The sequence below is a fragment of the Xyrauchen texanus genome, chromosome 43 (genome assembly GCF_025860055.1).
Source record: "Xyrauchen texanus isolate HMW12.3.18 chromosome 43, RBS_HiC_50CHRs, whole genome shotgun sequence".
Classification (NCBI taxonomy): domain Eukaryota; kingdom Metazoa; phylum Chordata; class Actinopteri; order Cypriniformes; family Catostomidae; genus Xyrauchen; species Xyrauchen texanus.
This window is the reverse complement of record NC_068318.1, coordinates 15,973,150-15,997,193: the sequence shown is the minus strand read 5'-3', so window position 1 is coordinate 15,997,193 and position 24,044 is coordinate 15,973,150. Positions and strand designations below refer to the sequence as shown.

Genomic DNA, 24,044 nt, shown 5'->3' with positions numbered 1-24,044 from the left:
GGAGGAGACTTTAATCTATTGATGGAATCAGTCCTTGATCATAGTGAAGCAAAAGTGTTTAAGCTCCCTAGAGCAACATTGACGCTTCACAGGATGTGTAAAAATCTTTTGAACCCATATGGTATGAACTATACATTTTTTTCATCAGTCCATAAAATGTATTCTAGAATAGATTTGTATACAGTATATATATCCCTAACATCATCTGTTGTTGATTGCTCAACTGGAAACATGTCATGGTGAGGTTAGAGGTGTTGCAACATACGGGAAAAAATAAATCATATAGTTTGCACTTTAATGTATCCCTTTTGCAGAATCAATGTTTGAAATCAATGTTTATATGGGTTCGAACCAGTCCTCAGTATCATCTGTGGGCATGGCTTGGGAGGCACTTATGGAGGTTCTTAGGGGTCGAATCATACATTGTTCATTCACCAAAACCTCCAAAGCACGAGAAATCATGGAGTTGAAAGGGAATATTAAAAATGACGAAGCGCCGAATGTCGTCTGATGGCCTCAGAGAATTGACCCATTTGAAATACAGATATAATACTATTTTGTCATGGAAGGTGGAGTTTTGGCTATTCAGGGCAATAATGTCAAATATTAAATTGGGTAACAAAGCAGAGAAGCTTTTGGCTAGATATATAAAGCACAGTGTCTTTTTCTACCATTCCCTCAGTGAAATCTGCTGGTGGGGAAATATTTACCTCAGCCATTGATAATAATGCTTTTAAAGAATTCTATCTGGATCTCTATAGTTCAACATCTTTGTCTACTGATGAAGATATTAGAAACTTTGTGGAACCATTAGAATTCCCTAAACTGACAACTAAGCAAAATAATTATTCTGAGATCACCTTGGAGGAGCTTGGCGAGGTAATGAAGGCCTTGCCTAAAGGCAAGATGGCTTTGCCTTTGAATTCTTTTGATTTTATGCTACAGAACTGGCTCCACTTTTGTTAGAAATCTATACGTAATCATTAAAGAGTGGAAAGCTTCCGCCAACCATGACACAAGCACAGATCAGTCTGATTCTTAAACAAAGATCCAAACGAGTATAAGAGTTACCGTCCAATTTCTCTGATCTAGATGTAAAAAATATTGTAAAACTTTTGAATAACCGATAAAATGACTACATCTTTTATACATATAGATTAGGTGGGGTTTATTTGGGACTGCAACTCTTCTGATAACATTAGGCGTTTCATCAATATCATGTGGTCAGTGGCAAATATTCCGACACCAGTCTCTGCCATCTCACTTGATGCAGAAAAGGTTTTGATATGGTAGAATGGGATTACCTTTTTATGATTTTGGAAATGTACGGGTTCGAGAATACTTTTATTGGATGGATTAAGTTACTTTATAGACATCAGGTAGCGGAGTTACCAAAAAATGTATTCATTTCAGATTATTTTACTCTGGATAGGGGCACCCGGCAGCATGCCCTCTTCCCCCATTATTGTTCTGTCTTGCCCTGGAACCATTAGTAGCTGCGATAAGAAAGGAAGATGATTTTCCAGGGGTGGTGGCGGGAGGTATGGCGCATAAGCTTTTGCTTTAAACAGATTATATTTTATTATTCCTCTCCAACCCCACTAGATCTATGCCTTGCCTCAACAGAATTATTAATTCCTTTTCTAAGTTCTCAGGATACAGAGTCAATTGGTCTAAATTCGAAACTGTAGCTCCGACAGCGAACTGCGCCTTCCAGTGGCATTGTATTCACAGCAAATGAATTGGTTAATTTTGACCCATTAATAAAAAGGTTTGAGTGATGTAGGCAGGTGAGCTTCATTACATGTATCTATGATTGGGAAGGTTAATGTTATTAAAATGAATTGTATTCCAAAATTCACCTACCTGCTACAGTCTCTCCCTATAGATGTCCCCCTCTCTTATTTCAAGCAATTTGATAGCATAGCAAAGTCCTTCATTTGGAAATGGTATATGTCCCAGATTACAGTTCAGTAAATTGCATAGGCCGATTGACAAAGGTGGGCTAGGCCTACCCAAGAATTTGTTTAATTATTATGCATTTAGTCTCAGACATTTGGCTCATTGGTCACTTCCACCTTAGAGAGCCCCTCCCTGGTTTTATATTGAACAGGAAGTTGCACCCAGTTATGTCGCATTTGCATTCAAAATGGACAAAAGTGTCCAGAGTGTTTAATTCTGACATTTATTTAAATGTTGCATCGAGCGTATGGCTAAACCCAAAATTATGTATAAATAAATCCCCTTTCTGCTGGTCAGAGTGGATTGTGAGTGAGGTTAATATGCTCGGTGACCTATAGGAGAACAGTGTGTTGAGATCCTTTGAAAATTTAGTTCAACATTTTGGAATTCCCAGATCTCAGTTCTTAAGGACAGCTGCGCCACCTGCTCTGTACTATTTTGGGGAGTAGCATATACCCCCTTAAGCGGCAGATAATCTGGGAGTGGTGATTACTGCTTTGGAAAAGGTCATGAGGCATCAGTGTATTACTCCCTGCTAATTCAGAGTCTGGGGGACAGAGCTTTAACTTCTATCAAGAGATTATGGGAGGAAGATTTAAACTTGGTATTGGAGGGGGGAGTGTGGGCTAGGATTCTAAAAAACACCAAGTCTGCAACTAGAGATGCAAGGTTGTGCCTTATGCAATTCAAGATTTTACATTGATTCTATTGGACCTCCTCTAGATTGCAAAGGCTTGGTCTTAAAGACACACCCACCAGCTGGTGATGCCAATCAGAAATTGGAGACACAACCCATGTTTTTTGGTGGTGTGTCAAGGTCCAAGAATTTTGGTTGAAGGTTCAGAGTTTTATGTGTGACGTATTGGGCACTTAAATTTCATTTTGCCCCAGACACTATTTTATGCAATGGGCCAGTCATCAATATAGGGAATAAACACCAAAACTTGGGTCCTAACCAGTCATGATCGCCAGACAAGTTGTTTTAAGGGGAAGTCGGCTGGAGTGCCCCAATTTCAGGATTGGTGCTCGGAGATGGGGAGGGTGGCGGCTTTCGAAGAAGGGTCATCTAGAAGACAGGGGAATTTGGATTCATTTGTTGGGAAATGGGGCAAATACATGGCATTCTTGGAGGGCTCTCGGGGTGAGGCAGTGGAGAGAGAGGTGTAGTTATTGATGTGTGTGATTACTATTATAATTTTTTTGTGTATGTGCTCATGTGGGGTGTTTGAAGATAGGTGGGCTGGTAGTAGGGGTTAAATGTTGATTCTACATATATATGTTTTGCTTTTATTTGTTTGTTTTGTAAATCAATAAAAATGATAAATCACAAAAAAAAGGTTTGCGATCATAGTTTGTGCAATTCCTTTGTAAAAAGTTCAAATCCACCAACATCAGCTGCGGGTCAATTGGGTCTCATTAGAGCAGATGCCATAACAATGCCAATGTGTAATTTCATTAATTATGTCAAATCCTGAGTTTTTTTCTGATCCACTGATCCTGATGGAAATATTAAAAAGACAGAATCTCCAAAAATCTTTCAGAAACGTGCTGTCTCAACTAGGGCTGCACCTAATGATTATTTTTTTAATCAATTAATCTAACGATTTAAAAATAAATAATTCTTCGATTAGTCGATTATTCTTATGACTAATTTGCCGATTTTTCTAAAGATTTGTAATTATTATTTCTTGATTAATATAACAATTAAATAACCCAAAATAAATAAAAAAAAAACTTGTCATTAATATTTTAATAAATTATCTTATCTTAAACAAATGTACAAGAAACAAAGTAAGCACTGTAGGGCATTATTCTGCAACAAAAATAGCCGTTTTAAATGGTATTCTCCATTTTACAGTCCAACATTAATTTTATTTTGGTGAGATTTTAGCAATCCAACAACAAAATAAATTAAACTAAATGTAAAATGTAAAAGTCAATTTCAGGGGGAAACTCAAACTTGTGCATGCTTAATCAACTCTCAGTAAAAGAAACATTTGTAACAAAATTCACAAGGTAGGAACCTAATAATGAAAATTATGGGTCACGATTGTGAAATTTGACTGACAATTAATTGTCAAACAAATAATTGTGATTATGATTACTGTTTTAGGACTATGATGATAAATTGTCTGTTTTAGGTGTTTCACGAATATGATGATTAATTACCATACAAACTCACTGTGTGCTTCATGCACACAAAGTCATTTATACAAATTTAGCTTAGGTTATATAATAAAATAAGGGTATAGGATTTCCTTTTCAGGCTTCAGAAACGTATGAATGACAGTCAAATAATATTATAAAATATTTAAAATAATATATTAATTATCAAAATATGTCTAAATAACTAATATCTCTCTCTCTTATGAGTCCGATTTATTTTTGATCCATCGGACTTTCAATGTTTTGTTTTCATTTGCTTCTTTTGTAACCCAGCTAACCTGTATAGCTATTAAATTATATTATGCAATAGTAAAATATTTCTGCCTTAAATTCTTCATTTTCACAAATTATTTTAAGGCTCTCTGGTTAACTCACAAGCCCTTATTTCTCATGAAGGAAGACTTTGAGATTCTGTTTCTTGCATTTGATCATCTCCTCCGAAATAGAGCAGAGCATCTCCTCGGTCTCACTGCATGTTATAACACTGTGTGAATAAACCCATAATGACCACAGATATTTGACATTACATGGCCGTAAAGTGAAACTGGAGCGCTTTGCGTTCACAAAACGAATCCGTTTATACCTTGTTTATATTTTCTCGGGAGATTTGCGCACGGCCCTGTAGACGGCGTGCTCAGAGCATTTGAGAAGTGGTTCATCTTCACACACTCAAGAGAGCTGCTGTGGTGGTGCAGTTCCCTGAGATGTTTGGAGTTCAAGAGAATGAGACAAGTGCTTTTTCCTCCGCGCTCACTGGTGAGCGAAATGTTAAATTTGACTTGCCAGTGTCTAATAACAGACGTTTTTGGTCGCATAGTGCGAAACTTCCTCACATATGCGAGTGATTTACACGAAATTTAGAGGGCTGCATGGCTGCTAAAGTAAACCGAAAATAAAAAACGGCCAAATAAGAAAATTAGATCATGCATGGTATAAAGTTACGTTAGTAGCGGTGCAGAAATAATTTTTAACATGGGGGCAATGAGGAAACATTTAGAAAATATATTTTAAGTGACTACTACTAACAGATACACGTGTTGTAATACTATATCATGTTTGGGTGGGGACAAAAAGTAAACAGGACTTACGGTGCTGCCGTCTTGACAAGTGTTTCCGGGATGCTTTTGCTTCAAGTGTTTGTTCATGGCGGTTGTACGGCTGTGATAAACCATTTCCAATTTGCATATCTTACACAGCACCACATCGTTGGGTGGTCTCCGGCTAAAATACTTCCATGCTTTAGATCACCATGAGAACGTTTTTTTTAGCCGCAGTTTGTTCTTCGGGGAATCCATGCTTAAACCGGGTGATGCCATTTTATTTATTCCATTGCGACGCACCGACGCATGTTATGCAAATCAACATATTTCTGTAATCGATGACATCGATTACGTTGATGAATTGTCCCAGCCCTAGTCTCGACCCCAAAAACAACTTTTTGGGCATTTTTCTGCTCAGTTTGAGTGAAGCGCCATAGACAGCAGTTCTTATCTCCACTGCAAAAAGAACCCAGAAGTTCCTGAGCAGAGCATTTGTTTTTAAACAGTAACTTCATCTATAAGTGTATGCTATGCAGACACTTAGCATTCACGCCTGACCTAAGTTTACTTGGTGCTTTAATTCTGAGTGTTTTGCATTGCATGTTCTTGAAACAATGGTAGCCCAAATGAAGAAAAATAGAAGTCAATGGCCTGAAGATTGACACAATTTGTACAAACCTTCAGCTGGATGGGGTGCAGGTTTTGAGGGAGGAGTGACTATCTGTTTGGGAGACTCTTCATCTGAAGGGTGTTTAGGGGCAAACGCAGCAAGAGAAGATGACGACTTCCCATCGCCCTCACACACAGATGCTACCTCACAATCTTCCCCTAAAAGAAAAAACAAAAGCAAGACAAGTAAACAGTGAAGAAAGTGAGAGAAAATTTTGGCAGAAGAACTATAACATTCTAATGGTTTTAAAATACTCTCTAGGTCAGAGCTTCTGTAGGTCAGTTGTTGCCAAAAAAAAAAAAGGCAAAATGCTAGCAAGGCTCTCAATTCTTCAGGTAAAATTTTCCCTTTCACAGCCTCAAATCAGATGAGATTCTGGATTATCAAGCTTTTCCTCACGTTTATCAGCAGAGATGTCCTTATTTTCCTGACCACCCTCCTCTTCCTCCTCCAGAGCCTCAAATTCCAGTTCACGGTCTTCAGGGATTGCATCTCTGTGGTTTTTCTGTGGTGTCACAGAAGGCTCAATTACTGTTTTTAACTGATGTTAATTATGACAAAGCATCTTAAATGGAACAAACTGTATATTATTTGAAGAAGCACAACACCTTAATGCACATAAAAGCTCCAGAGGAGTCAAATGTTCCCATCTCTCCCTCTTCTTCATCTGTACACCACTCAGGTAAGCCATCTCTATCTTCCTCTCCACCCTCACTTCCAGCCCTTCTCCGCCCACTCTCTCCATCCCGGAAGTCAAAGTCGAACTTCCTACGACGGGCATCTCCACTGCTGTGTTCCCGCCAACCTGCTGAACGAGGACCACCATCTAAGTGGCAAAGAGACATATTTGATAATATTAGAGTTTAGCAGAAAGGGACCACTGCTATTAAAACGAATGGGAGAAACTGGAACGTCCAGTGGATATAGAAAAGGAAGTCCCGTCTTACAGGTAAAAGAGCCAATTACCTTTTTGATTCAGATATTTTCAGTCAACTTAAGAACATGCATGCGTACTAGCTGACCCAGCCTGAAAAATATATATTTTTTTTTTTTGCGTGACCTAAGCTAAAGAAGCACAATTTATGATACCACTGTTGTCAGAGTTTACTGCTAATTTGAAAAATGTTCTTTGATAATAATCTTGACCAATCATTTTGGAAATTTCAGTATTTCCTCATTCAAGTAGATAGGAGCTGTAATTTTATGTCGCTTGTTTACATAGAAAAATAGCTGCCAAGCCTGCTCTGGAGAGTTCCAAAAATGGACGCAGAGTAGGGCTGCAGCGGTATGACATTTTCACGGTATGATAACAGTCTCAGAATATATCACTGTATTACACAATTATTATTATCAATTACAATGACATCTGAAGGAATGAAAATAGAAGTTTTTTTTTTTTTTTGAAACAATTAAATATTTTTTTTAAATGGAAGTGGTTAAAAAAATGTCTCACTTCTGAAAATAAATAATTAGCATAAATAAGAAAGTTTGACAGGCAGTCAAGGAGGAAAGATGCGCACGCGCAGGTGAGATTCTCCGTTCGGTTGCATTTTTTTCCCAATTCCCTAGATAAGCAAATGTACATGGTATGATAACTGTCAATTTTCATACTGTGAAACCAGTATACCGCTGCACCCCTACCGCAGAGTGGACTGGCTTGCCTTGTAAGGGAATTATATAATATATACAAAACAAACGAATGTACCGTCACGCCGTCCGCCTGCAATCCTCCAGCTTCCCCCAGGCTCTGACCCATCATCGTCCTCCTGCTCCTCTCTGAGTGTTCGCCAGTTATTGCTGTCCGAGCGGGCATAGTCTTTTCGTCCTACTGTCCCACCCTCCTCAAATCCACCACTGACACTGTCACACCTTAAAGGCTTCTCGAAGCGCCGCTCACCTCTGAACCGCAAAACAAACCTCTGCATTACTATATGATACTAAAGCTCAGCACAAAAAAAAAAAAACGATCTAAACATATACACATTTCAGACTGTTAAAGAATGAAGAATCGTCCACAGAATCAATGATTTGGCTAGATACAAGTGATGCAGATATTTTATTGTAAATTTAATATGGTAAAAGATGCATAGTTAGACAATCAGACTGACAGTTGTATGCGTAGAATGTAAACTTAGTAGTGCACAAATTACTGGAAAACTCATGGCTTGAACCCACCTGTCATCCCAGCTCTGGCTGCGGTGCATCTCTCTTCCAAGGCCAAACCCAACCTCTTCATCCACATTTCTTTGGTAGAGTCCACCCTCTCCTCTGCCTCTCCCTGCAGTCAAGAAGTAAAAAAGCAGCAGGTTTTACATTTGGTTTTGTGCTGGGATCAGCAATTAAATTCCCTATTAGACGCATTGAATTTCATTGTTGATGTATTTTTAACACCCCTCTTTGTCGACTAATGCAGCCAACTCACCTCGGCCTCCTCGAGTGCTTCCACGCCCTCTAATTACACCTGTTGGTACAGCCCCACCTCCTTTTCCCATAAGCCTCAGCACAGCCACGCTGTTCACAGACATTGAGAAGTTTCTCTGAAAAGTAGAAGAGATCAAGTGAAAATTATGACTGATTATACAGACACTTGAAATAAACAATATTTCTCATAATAAACAAATACATGGGCATAATTCAATGTTTACAATAAGGCTGTCGATTTAACACGTTAATTCAGTTTGATTAATTTTACAAAAAATAACACGTTAAAAAAATTAACAATTAAATTGCAATGCCCCCGGACCATAATAAGGAAGATTCCTGAGAAATGCAAGCTTGTAGTACCACCTGTTTACTCCAGAGGGCAGTAAGTTAAATTTCAGCTGTATGAGCAACGCTCAGTTTATACCGTGAAGAAAACACTTCAGTAGGCAGAACAACACAAACATGCATTACGTTCTTGCGTTCAAAACACTTGATGGAGCGCAAATGCGAACTAAGGGATCTCGAGATGTGTTTAAAGATTGAGTATTAAACTATATTTAACTTGACACAGTGACCTAAACATTTTATGTTTATGACAACGCACCCGAGACGCCACACAAGCATGTCTGACGTAGGGTGTAGCTGGAATGAGATAAATATTTAATCACAAATAAAACTTATAAGTACTACCCCACTAATTATTTTCTTGTAGAGAGATTTAATTGTGATGTCGATATATTCTTTATATAAATTTTTTGGTCTGCAGGCAGAAACATTTTTTCATTTATTTTGGAGTTGTCCCTACTCAACTTGTTTTTGGTCTGATTTCTGCAAGATTGTTAGAGATCATATTATTCCCAGCTTTCAACTTTGTTTTGAAAATGTTTTATTCGTTTTTTTTTTTAGCTATGACATGTCTCTTCATAAGGAATATTATTTGATTAATGCTCTGCTTTTGTTGGCAAAGTTTAGTATTCATAAATGTATAAGTATGTTGGTTATAAACCATTAGTTTTAATTTTTAATTCAGAGGTTCAGCAATACCTAAGAACAATTTCCAATTTGAGTAACAAGAAAGCTGTAAAGTGTTTTGAAATATGTAAACAATTTTATATTTTTATTTAAACTGTTATTTTCCTTTTTGTTGTTGTTTGTTTTAATATACCTGTTGGCTCTAGATGTAAAAGTTTTGTAAGCATTAATAAAAATAAATAAAACAAGTCTGACGCAGGTGTAAACAAGGTCCTTAAACAAGCCCTCATAACAAATCTCCAACTGATTGACAAATTCACTTGTGTAATGGATTGCTGTGAACTGTATGCCAATGATTGTCTTATGATCAATATGGTAGTAAACAATACATTGTATTCTAAAGCCACTTTTTGTATTGTCTTATCAATGATTAACTCTTCCGCTACAAGAATGTAATGCATTTTAATTAACTGAATATATATATATATATATACAGTGAGGAAAATAAGTATTTGAACACCCTGCTATTTTGCAAGTTCTCCCACTTAGAAATCATGGAGGGGTCTGAAATTGTCATCGTAGGTGCATGTCCACTGTGAGAGACATAATCTAAAAAACAAAATCCAGAAATCACAATGTATGATTTTTTAACTATTTATTTGTATGATACAGCTGCAAATAAGTATTTGAACACCTGAGAAAATCAATGTTAATATTTGGTACAGTAGCCTTTGTTTGCAATTACAGAGGTCAAAAGTTTCCTCTAGTTTTTCACCAGGTTTGCACACACTGCAGGAGGGATTTTGGCCCACTCCTCCACACAGATCTTCTCTAGATCAGTCAGGTTTCTGGGCTGTCGCTGAGAAACACGGAGTTTGAGCTCCCTCCAAAGATTCTCTATTGGGTTTAGGTCTGGAGACTGGCTAGGCCACACCAGAACCTTGATATGCTTCTTACAGAGCCACTCCTTGGTTATCCTGGCTGTGTGCTTCGGGTCATTGTCATGTTGGAAGACCCAGCCTCGACCCATCTTCAATGCTCTAACTGAGGGAAGGAGGTTGTTCCCCAAAATCTCGCAATACATGGCCCCGGTCATCCTCTCCTTAATACAGTGCAGTCACCCTGTCCCATGTGCAGAAAAACACCCCCAAACCATGATGCTACCACCCCCATGCTTCACAGTAGGGATGGTGTTCTTGGGATGGTACTCATCATTCTTCTACCTCCAAACACGGTTAGTGGAATTATGACCAAAAAGTTCTATTTTGGTCTCATCTGACCACATGACTTTCTCCCATGACTCCTCTGGATCATCCAAATGGTCACTGGCAAACTTAAGACGGGCCTTGACATGTGCTGGTTTAAGCAGGGGAATCTTCCGTGCCATGCATGATTTCAAACCATGACGTCTTAGTGTATTACCAACAGTAACCTTGGAAACGGTGGTCCCAGCTCTTTTCAGGTCATTGACCAGCTCCTCCCGTGTAGTTCTGGGCTGATTTCTCACCTTTCTTAGGATCATTGAGACCCCACGAGGTGAGATCTTGCATGGAGCCCCAGTCCGAGGGAGATTGACAGTCATGTTTAGCTTCTTCCATTTTCTAATGATTGCTCCAACAGTGGACCTTTTTTCACCAAGCTGCTTGGCAATTTCCCGTAGCCCTTTCCAGCCTTGTGGAGGTGTGCAATTTTGTCTCTAGTGTCTTTGGACAGCTCTTTGGTCTTGGCCATGTTAGTAGTTGGATTCTTACTGATTGTATGGGGTGGACAGGTGTCTTTATGCAGCTAACTGAACTCAAGCGGGTGCATCTAATTTAGGATAATAAATGGAGTGGAGGTGGACATTTTAAAGGCAGACTAACAGGTCTTTGATGGTCAGAATTCTAGCTGATAGACAGGTGTTCAAATACTTATTTGCAGCTGTATCATACAAATAAATAGTTTAAAAATCATACATTGTGATTTCTGGATTTTTTTTTTTAGATTATGTTTCTCACAGTGGACATGCACCTATGATGACAATTTCAGACCCCTCCATGATTTCTAAGTGGGAGAACTTGCAAAATAGCAGGGTGTTCAAATACTTATTTTCCTCACTGTATGTATATATATATATATATATACACACACACACACACACACACACTGTGCATCGGGAAAGTATTCACAGCGCTTCACTTTTCCCACATTTTGTTATGTTACAGCCTTATTACAAAATTTTATTAAATTCATTATTTTCCTCAAAATTCTACATACAATACCCCATAATGACAACATGTAAGAAGTTTGTTTGAAATCTTTGCAAATTTATTAAAAATAAAAAAACAAAGAAAAATCACATGTACTTGCACATGTATTCACAGCCTTTGCTCAATACTTTGTTGAAGTACCTTTGGCACCAATTACAGCCTCAAATATTTTTTTGAATGATGCTACAAGCTTGGCACACCTTTTTTGGGGCAGTTTCTCCCATTCTTCTTAGCAGGACCTCTCAAGCTCCAACAGGTTGGATGGGGAGCGTCAACTCTGTGAATGTCCTTGAGTGGCCCAGCCAGATCCCAGACTTGAACCAGATTGAACATCTCTGGAGAGATCTGAAAATGGCTGTGCACCGACGCTCCCCATCCAACCTGTTGGAGCTTGAGAGGTCCTGCTAAGAAGAATGGGAGAAACTGCCCCAAAAAAGGTGTGCCAAGCTTGTAGCATCATTCAAAAAAATATTTGAGGCTGTAATTGGTGCCAAAGGTACTTCAACAAAGTATTGAGCAAAGGCTGTGAATACATGTGCAAGTACATGTGATTTTTCTTTGTTTTTTTATTTTTAATAAATTTGCAAAGATTACAAACAAACTTCTTTCACGTGGTCATTATGGGGTATTGTTTGTAGAATTTTGAGGAAAATAATAAATGTAATCAATTTTGGAATAAGGCTGTAACATAAAATGTGGAAAAAGTGAAGCGCTGTGAATAGTTTCCGGATGTCCTGTGTGTGTGTATAAATATATAATTTTTTAATATTTAAAGAGAACCATGTATAATTATATAAATATGTATATTAATATTATATATTGAATTATTGTTATATGAGGGGCTTTCTCAGCAAATATTTGTATATGCGATTAATCGGGACACCATGTAATTCATTCGATTGACAGCCCTAGTTTAAAGTGTCTATTTCTAGAATGGAGTGACTGCAGTTTATTGTGACTGCTACAAGGAGCCATTAGTGAAGTGATCATAGAAGAGAGAGCTAACCTGCTCCTCTTCAGTTAGGGGTACCAAGGCCAACGGCTGCTGAGGTTCTTCCTGCAGGATAGCAGCAAACTCCTTTTCCTGCATGTCTTCAGGGATCTGAATACAAAAACAAATCTCAATAAAAGGTAGGCAATGAACAAATACATATTCACTTTTACATGAACATTTTAACATTCAGACAACCGCTATACTGAAAGCATACTGTATAAAGGTCTTACACTGTGCAGCTGGCAGCATGCACTGTGCTCGGACGATTATGACAAATGCCACAAGACCCCCACCTTGTTATCTTTGACATAAAGTGCTAACATCTCCTCGCGGCCATAGCGGTAATCGGCCAACTTGGACTTTGGCATTGCAGGGGAAGGGGGAGGGGACGTTACACTCCCCCCTCTGGATAGTGCACGGAGCCTGAAGAAAGCAAAATTAATTATGACATTGTTAGTTTTTAAATGGGCAATTGACACTTAACTATTCAGGATATAAAGGAAATGTTCACCCAAAATTAAAACTCTCCCATCATTTACACCCTCATGCCATCCCAGATGTGTGACTTACTTTCTTCTGCTGAACACAAACAAAAATTTTTTAAGAATATTTCAGATGTATTGTCCTCACAATACAAATGAATGGTGGCCAGAACTTTGAAGGTCCAAAATCACATAAAGACAACATAAAAGTAATTTTACAACTCCAGAGGTTAAAACCATGTTTTCAGAAGCGATATGATAGGTGTGGGTGAGAAACAGATCAATATTAAAGTCCTTTTTTATAATAAATCTCCACTTTCACATTTATTTTTTTTGTTTGTTTTTTTGCAATTCACATTCTTTGTGCACATCGTCAACTACTGGGCAGGGAGGAGAATTTATAGTAAAAAAGGACTTAAATATTGATCTGTTCCTCACTGACACCTATCATATCTCTTCAGAAGACAGGATTTAACCACTGGAGTCTTATGGATTACTTTTATGCTGCCTCTTTTTGGACATTAAAAGTTCTGGCTAACATTCATTTTTGGGTGAACAGTCCTTTAAGACTCATCTTAGCAGTAAAGAGACATTAATCACTTCTATTTTGAAGTCAAAACAAATCACAAAACTACACAGAAAGGGGAAACATCTGTTTCCTAATATTAAAATGACTGGGGAAGTAGGACAAAAAAAAAAACTCAATTTTACCCACAACAGAATCTGGCAGCTCATACATTTGAGTACATTAAATATTATTTAGAAAGGACATTGACAAGAGTCAAAGCTTACATAATATTTTCTGTAGTTCTGCTTTTCCTCATCAGTACAATCTTAACAGACTGAATGCAGATCAAATAACAGGGAATGAGGGGACGTACTGCACATTAATCTAAATTCAAACTACCCCAAATGTGTGAATTACCATTCTGGACCGAAGTTAAGTGTCTCAGCAGTCATATTCTGTGTCCAGAGGGCTCAAGATTTCTGTTAACAGAAGGAAAAATAAAATGAAAAATTTGACAATTCGCATGAAAATCAAAACACTGAGGGCATTAATCACGATCATTAAACACATGTGAGACACTACAAAAATACAAAACTCAAACATAACCACTTTCAAATTTAACTTTACTAATATGTTTGCATGAGCTTTAGGTCTTTCAGACTTCACATCAATCACACAAGACCGGGTAGAGTTCTTACCTAGTCCAAAGAATAGGACTTTTAAGGACCAGGATGAACGGGGGACAGGAATGAGGTGGTGCTGTGTGCGGAGGTGGACTTGTTAATTCTAAACTCTTTACAAGTTTTCAATAGCTGCCAGTTTCAGGGAGATAAAAGCTGATGAATTTCAAGCCAGAAATAAGACCTCCAAAAGATGGCACACCACCCTAATGTGCCAATAACTTCAGATCTTTAATAAAAAGAATCAATCTGAAAACACCTTAGAGAAAATACACAGCATAATTAAGAACTGGTGGCAGCATTAATAACAGCAACTGCTGTTAGACAAAACTTTCAGTGAAGTTTGTAATGCCGTATCTATTGATGAAGAAATCTTTTCTCTAAATTCTTAATTTTTTTTTTGTTCTGAATTTGAGATTTTGCTTTTACAAAAGCCTTCAGCTCCCAACTCCTCACACCTGCAGAGAAAAAAAAAAATCACAACAGCTTATAGTAAATATAAGAATAACATTGCATACCTAACAAGATAGAATCAAGATGTACATTTTAAAAGCTTGAAAACGACATAACATGAGCCATATTCAAATGACTAAACGCCATGATAACCAAAGTAACATTTGGTGAGTTTACATGATTGACAGAGGAGTCCTGCAGTGTGACACACTCTATTTCATCTAAAGCTATTTTAAACAACATTCTTCTAGTTCTTGTTATTAATATAAATCAGTTAAGGTCTCATATTACTTCAGAATTCATGGAATATTTACTTAAATTATTTTGTCACTATAGAACTTGGTGAACTGCAAAAGAGTTAAACGGAGATTTCACCCAAAAATGTAAATGTTCTCATTGTATACACACACTCATGCCATCCCAGATGTGTATGATTTTCTTCAGCAGAACACAAAAATATTTTTAGAAGAATATTTCAGCTCTGTTGGTCCAAAGCAAGTGATTGGGGACCAAAATTTTAAACTCCAAAAAGCACATAAATGCAGCATAAAAGTAACCCACACAACTCAAGTGGTTTAGTTCTTGCTTCTGGAGATATCAAATCAGTTTAGGATTAGAACAGACCAAAAATGTAACTCTTTTTTCCACTATAAATCTTGTCACCAGCAGTCTCCTTGGCGATCAGATTTCAGGTCAGATTACACTTCCTGTAGCGCCACCTAGCGCTCTGCACATGAGTCAAGCTCTAGGAAGTGTAATGGAGTTTCAGATCACAATCGTGCCAAAAGACTGCAATGTTAAGATGTACAGTGAAAAATAAGTTCGATTTTGGTCTGTACTCACCAAAACCAAATAGATCAATTAGTCATTTGGATTATTTTTAAGCAGCATTTATGTACTTTTTGGAGTTTTGCATTGTACAGACCTACAGAGCTGAGATATTCATCAAAAAATCATTGTTTTCAACAGAAGAAATAGTCACAACATATCTGGGATTGAATGAGGGCGAGTAAATGTTGAGAACATTTTCATTTTGAGGTGAACTATCCCTTTAAAAGATGACAACAAATAGTGGACGAATGATATTTTTCAATTGGCTGTTGCTGATACTGTATATAAATAAACCTACTGTATTTCTAACACGGTTTCATTAAAACAATAGGGATATTCACATTTGCTGAAACGAGAAATTAAGTAACAGTTACTCAAAATTCAGTTCAAAAGATATATTGCATTATCCCATGTGAAATTAATTTGAAAACGTTTTAAATAATAAAGCTCACCGCGCTGTTGCATAACAGAAACATGCAACAAGCTTGGAATGAGAGAAACTTTATAATGGAAGTTAAGAATTAATCAAATTATAAACAGCTATTATGTTGCCTAAACAAGATGGAGAGGTAGTCTCAAAAATTCTCGAGTTGACCCCTCGCGCCTCGCTGCAGGCCTTCAACACTCCACTATGAGCCTCTTAACCCCTCTAACAAATATGTGTAACTACCTCTAATGACATAAGTTGATTATCAGTAAAAAAAACAACTAATGTAAGTCAATGCACTAACCACGCTGCCCATAAATAAATTGGAAAATTATTTTGTCCGCACCTCATCTGCGAAATGTGCCAAAGCGAGCTTGCTGGCCTGGCTAGGCTAAACTAGCCAGCCACTGTTTTCTCCAGAGTTGGATCTTCTTGAAATAATTCACTCCTTTTGCAAACATGTGCTCCGCAGTAACCAACGATTTAACTTGTATGTCTCTAGTTTTGAACACTTATCTTGTATGTGTATCGAAGCTGAACTGTATATTTAAGTTTTATCGTGTATCTGCAAGGGTCGCTATGAGTTTCTCAATCTCGCTCGGTCGTCTTGTTGTTTGTGTTTTACAAAAATGGCTGTTGGACGCGAACCACATGACAAATCCGTCCAATCATGCGCGGTTGTCTCTGAGGGACCCGCTTCTTCAGTTTGCACGAGATAAAGTGCGTTCTTCCAAACAGCGTCACGTTCTGGCAAGACAATGCAACTGAGCGGTGCGTCAGGTGAGCGCAGGTTATTTGACTATCATTTCAGTATGTATGCATGGAAAATGAGGACACCTTGACACATCCAAAGAAGTTATTCAAAGGAGTCATCCGTTTTATTTCAATGTAATGGGCTTCCGAACCGTTTTACAGCTGATCGCCTGCTTTCTGTTGGTGAATGTGCGCTCGGAAGTGCAGAAAGAGATTTCACTAGAATGTCGTGAATTTCTGTATATGGGTACCGCCCCACGGGGTCTTGAGAACCGCTCTCTTAAAAAGATATGTCAGCGTTATAATGGTAAGGCACGGTATATCACTCTGTATGATATAGTAGACCACATCCCGGTGTATTCTGCATACACTTTCAAGCGCTCCGACGGCTCCAAGAAGGTTGACGTCCCTTGGATGTTCGAGCCTCAGGTAGTTAACATACTTATAGACTCTTCCATTTGACTGACCACAAGAGGGTGATTTAAGAACTTTCAGTAGTTTTAGGGGAAGTTCACACCGAACGTCTCTTTCAATTGTTTTTTCTAACATGCGCTAAAAAAAACACCATGGTTTTACTACAGTAACCATAGTTTAGCTGTGTTAATAGTAGTAAAACCATAGGAATCACAAAATTAAGCATGGCTACTACAGTCATGGTTACAACAACATTTCTAAGGGCGTAATGCTCAAAAACAAGGCACAGATAAATTATCTTAATCTTTGTTATTTGATATAGGCTACCAACTATTACAATTATTTGAAAATATTGACATTTTTATATTGGTTATGCTTGTATATTCACCATATGTATAATATGTTTTGTATTTATATTATTATATATTATAAATGTACCCAGATAGCATACGTACATCTCCGAATTGTGTGTTTAAGACCGTTTCATCTGGAAAGCATCCCATTAGAATTAACATCTGATTAACATTTTAACAAGATCAGATTGACAAACATTCTAAATCATAAACATCTCGTAAGACGTCTGCTGAATGTCTTACTGGCATCCGAGAGGAAATGTATTTTTAGACGTATTGCAGATTAGCAAACTACCTAAAAAATACGCCTTCCAGATAAACACACACATCAAATTGGCATCTGGTTGATGTACTTGCACTATCAGGGTATATTCAATAGCCTATTAAGAAGAGGAAAATGAGAATTCATATTCAATATACTAACATATCACTCACACCATTTTTTATTGTACTGCCGCAGCTCTCCAAAGATTCTAACTCTGGTGAGATGCAACCATTCCCCCAGGATTATCTTCCTGGCAGTTTTTCTGATGCCCAGGCTGTGTTGGAAGACTACTCAAACATTGTCGATTTCGAACGAGGCCATTTAAATCCTGATGAGCACCAGGCTCACCCTGACGACAAGGCGGCCACCTACACCCTGACCAATGTGGTCCCACAGGTACGCGAGTTCAACATCGGTCACTGGAAAAGGCATGAGCACATCATCCGCCGTCGCCTCAACAACTACTGCCGTGGCACGGCATATGTAGTAACTGGTGTCACCACCTCAGGCAGGATGATCCGCAGACACAACATCGACAGAGTGGCCATCCCCACCTACTTGTGGTCAGCGTATTGCTGTATAGATTACGATCACAATGCACCCTTTGAAGAACGATCCAAATTCCCAGCCTTTTCATCCCATGGGCTCAATGAGAAAGAAGGATCGGAGGTCTTGGAGATGTCCGTGAGTCAACTGGAAGATTTTTTGAAGAAGAACACCTTTGTAGACAAGAGGTTTCAGATTTTCTTTGACAACTGTAAGCCTAACGATGGCATCGTGTTGGGATGATTTTTTACACTTTTGTGTACACGTAGCTTACCATTTGTTAGCCGAGGGCTATTTTTTAACCCTGGGCTAACGCAAGGATGTAACCAAATATTTAAGTGGTAGACAATCTAATTACTTTTGTAACACAATTTCTTCCAATTCTTCCGAGAGTGTTAAAATTAGTTTAATGACTAAAGTCATCTGGGACATCAGTGGTTTTATTAGGTCCATTAACATGAAATGAAAATGCCACATCAAATCTTTTTTCACATGATAAGCATGTTTACGTCAATGTATCTGAGTGTAACTCTTCTAAAATAAAGAATTGAACTCTTAATCTTCTCTTTTTGCCTACAGTCTCTCAATAACCAGTAACACCCTTTTTGAGATGTACTTGTGAACACCTGAAAAACATATAAAACTTCTACATATAAAACTTCATATAAAACGTGTTCGTACAGAGTCTTTCTGAAACAAATATCAGTTTTTATGTGTGTGTGTGTGTGTGCAAGTCATTTCACACTGTGGCAATATAGCTTATGTTATCAAATTAGTGAATACAAGCAAGGTTTCGCTCAGGACACCGGCTCCTTAACGACAGGCTTATGTCTGTATTACTTTTTCTTTCATTATACATTAATACTAAATTTGTTCTTGACATTTCTTCTCTTGTGATGGGGCCTGTAGAATAGCCTGATTTACATTTTAGAAGGCAGTCATACAAGTCGATGATTAGTTCTACAGATAAGAGAACACACATAGATAATTTATGGAGAAAGAGATAGAAAAGTTTGTTTTAGGTATTACATTGTATTTTTCTGACCTATCATGTCTGTATTTATCTATAACTACAATAGAAAGCTGTTGGTTTATCATTCAGTAAATTAAGGCATAATGGAGAGGATAATTACTGTATAATGTGTGATATTCACTCTGGAGTATATACGTAGGATTTTTAAGGAGCACTATTGAGTCGAAACTAGCTACCATGATACTTGGGTGCATGCAAGGCAATTGTTCAGAAAAGTATTAGCAAGTGCACCTCTCCTCAACAAGCTGCACAATTTGAGGGATCTTTCATGTACATAGCATAATTTTAACCCTTACATACACACGTGTTTAGGCAAATGTTTTTAAATACCTTGGATCTTTAGCAACCTCACATGTACTGTATATCTATCACGAATGGATCTACAAAATGCCCAAAGTGTCAGATTAGAAAGTAATATAATATATTACATTCTGATATATTTTGATGTTTAATTTGTCATATAGCTAAGAGAAAATATATATATATATATTTATTGTATATTTATTGAAGCGCAAAAAAAAGTGTCACTATTAGATATCTTGTGTCTTTAATGACCCTATGTACTTTTGCTATTTAACCAGTGATAAAAAAATATTATCATTATTGATTTATTTATTGGCAATTTTGCAAAGAGAAAGGTTGAGTAATTCTAAAGAGGTGTGGACATAATTCCAAAAAATAGTTGAGGTACTGAGGATGGAATGAGGTCCTGGGTCACTATTTTTCTATTTTCTTTTCATTTAATAAATTAAGGTAGCATAAACTATTCAAAATGTGATCACCCTTAATAAGGTCAAATTAATCTATGGCACATAATAATTACTCCATAGTCTGACCATGTTACAATGCATTTGTAACTGTATAAGGATGGGCAGCTTGCTCCTCCCCTAGTGGACGGCAGCGTGTCCTCCGGCACCCGGCGGACAGAACCACTCCCCTTCTTGGCGGAAGGCAGCGGTTCTTCCTGCTCTCGTGGCCAGCAGCAACCCCTCAGTCGCCAGGCAGACGGCAGCAGCGAGGACTCCGAGACAGCACATCTCTCCTCCTATCTGGGTTTTGGCACCACTGTAACAGTATAAGGATGGGCAAGGAGGAGGTGGGAACCGGCTGAACAGTCAACATAAAGGTTTAATGATAAAAATGTACTTAAAACAACATGAAACATAAACGAACACAGACACACATGTAGCGGGGCCGTGTGCGTCTCTCTCGAACTGGTGCCTCTGGCTCCTCTTTATCTCACTCTCCCGCTGATCAGCTGATTCAGCAACGGCCATGCACTATCACGGCCCAACAATGCCCTCCTCCTCGTCACAGCATTTACTCCAAGATCCATGTAAACCATTCTCTTTTAAACTCAGGATTCATTGCTGAAGGAGAGGAGTATAATTGTTGCTAAGGACACCAGCACTGTACTTCTAGGCAAAGTGTCATCAGTTCTCCTGCTTTGCTTATCTAATCAAAGCCATTCGAAAGAAACAGCTTCAACTTTCTCTCACTCACTCATTCTATCTGAGAAACGCTCAAGTGAGACAGTTGAGAAGTTCACCGGATTGCTTCAGACTAAAATGCATCTCTCCGTCATCCTTGTGGCTCTCACCTTCACAAAGTGGCTCACTGTACACTGGGTCACCGCAACCGTGGTTGATGATTTCAACCATGTTGAGAGATGCAAGGATTCACTCTACATGGGAACCCCACCACGGGGCTTCAATGATCCCAGACTCAAAAAGATTTGTCAGCGCTACTCTGACAAACCACGATATGTGACCCTGTACGACCCTAAAAAACGTATCCCAGTGTACTCTGCATATACCTTCAAGAAAACAGAGGGTGATCGCCGTGTGGACTACCCCTGGATGTATGAGCCTCAGGTAACTATGGTACCATTTATTTTGAGTTTAGGGTTTGATAAAAGAAGACTGTCTTTCCTTGTCAAGATTGTAATTGTAAAGGATGTAAAGGATGTCATTAACTTCCTCTCAGCTTGCAGAACTTGATGGAAATGGGAACATGTTGCCTTTCCCTACTGGCTACCTACATATGAAGTTTGAGGATAGCCAGGCCGTTTTGGAAGACTACTCTGATGTGGTACTGTACGAGAGAGGCCATCTGAACCCCGACCAGCACCAGTCTGACCCCCGTGACCGAGCTGCCACCTACACACTCACCAATGTTGTTCCAGAGGTGCGGGAGTTCAACATAGGACCATGGCGTGAATATGAAGAGCGCATTAGAGTACGGCTCAACAACTACTGCCGGGGCACGGCCTACATAATTACTGGGGTTACCTCTACCGGTAATATGATCCGACGTAACAACCAGAATAGGGTTGGCATCCCTGACGAAGTGTGGTCTGCCTACTGCTGCACTGACTATGACCGGAATGCACCACACATAGAACGCATCCACTTCCCAACCCAAGGGGCCCTCGCCAAGAATGCCAAGGAGGGGAATGCTGTACATGAGCTCATATTGATGGACTTGGAGGAGTACCTGAAGAAAAGAATTGATGTAGACCAGAACTTCCAACTGTTCTATGAGAACTGCAAAGCTCCTTCCCCTCTTCCTCCCTACCTGTACCATACTATATGATCTGACCCCTCTTCAATTTACAGCTTTGCTTTGGTTGAGGTTTCCTTTTTCAGAAGTTTAAATAAGGTTTAAATACAGCAGTCTGATATTGAAGCTGTTTATGGAAAATATGTCACTTTATGGTGTAAAAAAATGGCTGTGTGAGTGAAAACAACTTTGGTTGCTTAGTTTAGTGTAGCGATGCATTTTTTTTTGTTTTTTGTCAGCTCTCTTGTCTACACTTGGGAAACCATTTTATTGTCTTTATCTTAACATTGTACTCCATGCACAATGTAAATGTGACCTGCCTCAATTTGCATATACACATTAAATGGCTCACTGACACCACATAAAGTTCTAAGTAGTGTTTTTTAAGGATGAATATTGGCTGGTTTTGAAGGTTTGAAGGGTGAGAATGAAAACAAGCAATGATGTCATGTTGAAAAAGGTGTACCAACTTATTTCTTTTATTATTGTGGTTTCTTCAATAATAATTACTAATACAAACCAATAAAATCTAAGGAGAATTCTAGGTTAGTATCATCATTACGCACATTTGTAATACCACAATTGAGTTTGAGTCACAAGTTCAAATGTTAATAAAATTGTTCAGGGAAATAAAGGTAAACATATTTTGCTTCATTTCCATGATGGAGGGCTTGAGTGTGATAATTGACTCAAGCTCTGTCAAGCCCCCCTGCATTATTTAAAGTGAAATTAGTAATATAGGTGGAGTTGGAGTGATGGAGGGATGCTGGAAGAATTGTCACAGGAGTGAGGTAAAGAGTAGATTATATCAAATTACAACAGATTATCTTTCCTGAACTTTCATAGAACTCTTAATATTTGGCATAATTTTCAGTAACAACACAGTGACTGAATTAAATCAATATAACATTGTGAGAAACACATGAAAAAAGAACTATGGACATTCTGAAATTCTTTATCAGTTTTAAAAACGTTAATGAACAATTCAAAAACATCAAGCAAAAGTGTCTCTATGTCTCTGTAATCGATGTTCAGATGGTCCTCTCTTACGATTTTTGTCAGGAATAAAAAGACCTTTGCATTTTGTCAATTCCAGGAAGTATTACCAGTTTTGGCCATCACTGGAGAGATGAGAACATGAATTTGGAATAGAGAGTTGTAAGGTGGTAAAGATCTGCATGGACAGTGGTTTATCGAGGGCCTACACCAAGTAGAACAAAAAAGCTACTGGGATGGTCATACATGAGGATCTGCCCACATATGTAAGAGAAACCTCAAGAGAAAATACTACTCTGTATCGCCCAAACTAAAGAAACATAAACAGAGGATTTTCTTTAAATACAGCTCCTGTTAAAATGACACAATTATTCAGAAGTCACACAAGATGAGCCTTAATGACAGACCACTCATTTGAAAACTAATACCATGAGTGAGATTAGTATTCTTGTGGGATATTTATTTTATTGCATGAGGCCATAATCTAATCTAAGTGAGACACAAATGAGGAAGGATATGCAAATGTAATGAAGCTGAAGGTTGAATAAGGGAGAAATGCATGAGCCTTCTCTTTCAGTCCTCTCATTATATTCAGTTTTTCTCTTGTATTCTTTTCTGCAAACTGTTTGTCATTATTGATATCATTATGTGATTTTGCTTCCTTAAATGCGTTAACACATATATCATTATTTAGTAATCAATTTTCTTAAGTGCCAGACAATAATGGTTTGATATTTTATCTAATGCAATTCAATTCATAGATAAACTGTCACTTAAGTGTCCAACTACTTTTTGGGACATCTCTATTTACGAACTCAGTTCAGCACCAGACTAACAAAATGATCAAAGTAGACATCATCTCACTTACTAACGTAGTGCCCCTTAACATGGCTCTTCACAGGTCTTTGTGTTTAGCCACCCTGTAGAAAGCACATTCATTAATATATATATTTTTAATAAATTCAGAAAAATTATCTTCAAATATTATATGTTGTAGACTGGTCACCCTCAAAAGTATAAATCCGTCTTTAGCACACTAGATGGTGGTGTTGTCAAACTCACATTATAAATTGCTTTTCACCATAAAAATCTGGAGCACATCTTGAATAATAAAAGTTTTTTTTAATTACGGACATCAGATTTACATAATTGTATTAATTAATCAATCTATTTTCTTACATATATATATATATTTGGGCATAGTAAAAAAAAAAAGCTCTCCAGCCCTCCTGCAGCATGATCACACATGAAGTCGGCATGATGT

The 24,044-nt window shown here is 38.0% G+C and overlaps 3 protein-coding genes across 4 annotated transcripts in view; 2 read left to right on the top strand and 1 right to left on the bottom strand.

Moving 5' to 3' along the window:
* Nucleotides 1–16,469, bottom strand: part of LOC127635629 (GRB10-interacting GYF protein 1-like) — a 32,806-nt gene extending 16,337 nt beyond the window's left edge. For both annotated transcript variants that reach the window (XM_052115783.1, XM_052115784.1), the window contains exons 1-11: nucleotides 16,205–16,469; nucleotides 14,166–14,605; nucleotides 13,885–13,946; nucleotides 12,771–12,900; nucleotides 12,490–12,585; nucleotides 8,261–8,375; nucleotides 8,014–8,116; nucleotides 7,544–7,737; nucleotides 6,447–6,664; nucleotides 6,238–6,343; nucleotides 5,847–5,996 (exon numbers count right to left, since the gene is read on the bottom strand). In XM_052115783.1, coding sequence (XP_051971743.1) covers nucleotides 5,847–5,996; nucleotides 6,238–6,343; nucleotides 6,447–6,664; nucleotides 7,544–7,737; nucleotides 8,014–8,116; nucleotides 8,261–8,375; nucleotides 12,490–12,585; nucleotides 12,771–12,900; nucleotides 13,885–13,919 — 1,147 coding nt within the window. In that variant the 5' untranslated portion in view covers nucleotides 13,920–13,946; nucleotides 14,166–14,605; nucleotides 16,205–16,469. The remainder of the gene's footprint in view (nucleotides 1–5,846; nucleotides 5,997–6,237; nucleotides 6,344–6,446; nucleotides 6,665–7,543; nucleotides 7,738–8,013; nucleotides 8,117–8,260; nucleotides 8,376–12,489; nucleotides 12,586–12,770; nucleotides 12,901–13,884; nucleotides 13,947–14,165; nucleotides 14,606–16,204) is intronic.
* A 256-nt stretch (nucleotides 16,470–16,725) lies between these two features.
* LOC127635632 (endonuclease domain-containing 1 protein-like) lies at nucleotides 16,726–18,682 on the top strand. The gene is made up of 2 exons (XM_052115790.1): nucleotides 16,726–17,040; nucleotides 17,839–18,682. The coding sequence occupies exons 1-2, from the start codon at nucleotides 16,750–16,752 to the stop codon at nucleotides 18,430–18,432; spliced, it is 885 nt and encodes a 294-aa protein (XP_051971750.1). The 5' UTR covers nucleotides 16,726–16,749; the 3' UTR covers nucleotides 18,433–18,682.
* Nucleotides 18,683–20,750: 2,068 nt separating this feature from the next.
* LOC127635631 (endonuclease domain-containing 1 protein-like) lies at nucleotides 20,751–22,137 on the top strand. The gene is made up of 2 exons (XM_052115789.1): nucleotides 20,751–21,096; nucleotides 21,209–22,137. Exons 1-2 carry the CDS (start codon nucleotides 20,791–20,793, stop codon nucleotides 21,815–21,817), a joined length of 915 nt encoding a protein of 304 aa, XP_051971749.1. The 5' UTR covers nucleotides 20,751–20,790; the 3' UTR covers nucleotides 21,818–22,137.
* The last annotated feature ends 1,907 nt before the right edge of the window (nucleotides 22,138–24,044 follow it).

Coding starts and splice junctions, on each gene's coding strand:
- LOC127635632 (XM_052115790.1), top strand. CDS start 16,750: ATGGGCTTCCGAACCGTTTTACAGCTGATCGCCTGCTTTCTGTTGGTG. Junction 17,041..17,838: donor CTTGGATGTTCGAGCCTCAG/GTAGTTAACATA, acceptor GTACTGCCGCAG/CTCTCCAAAGATTCTAACTC.
- LOC127635631 (XM_052115789.1), top strand. CDS start 20,791: ATGCATCTCTCCGTCATCCTTGTGGCTCTCACCTTCACAAAGTGGCTC. Junction 21,097..21,208: donor CCTGGATGTATGAGCCTCAG/GTAACTATGGTA, acceptor ACTTCCTCTCAG/CTTGCAGAACTTGATGGAAA.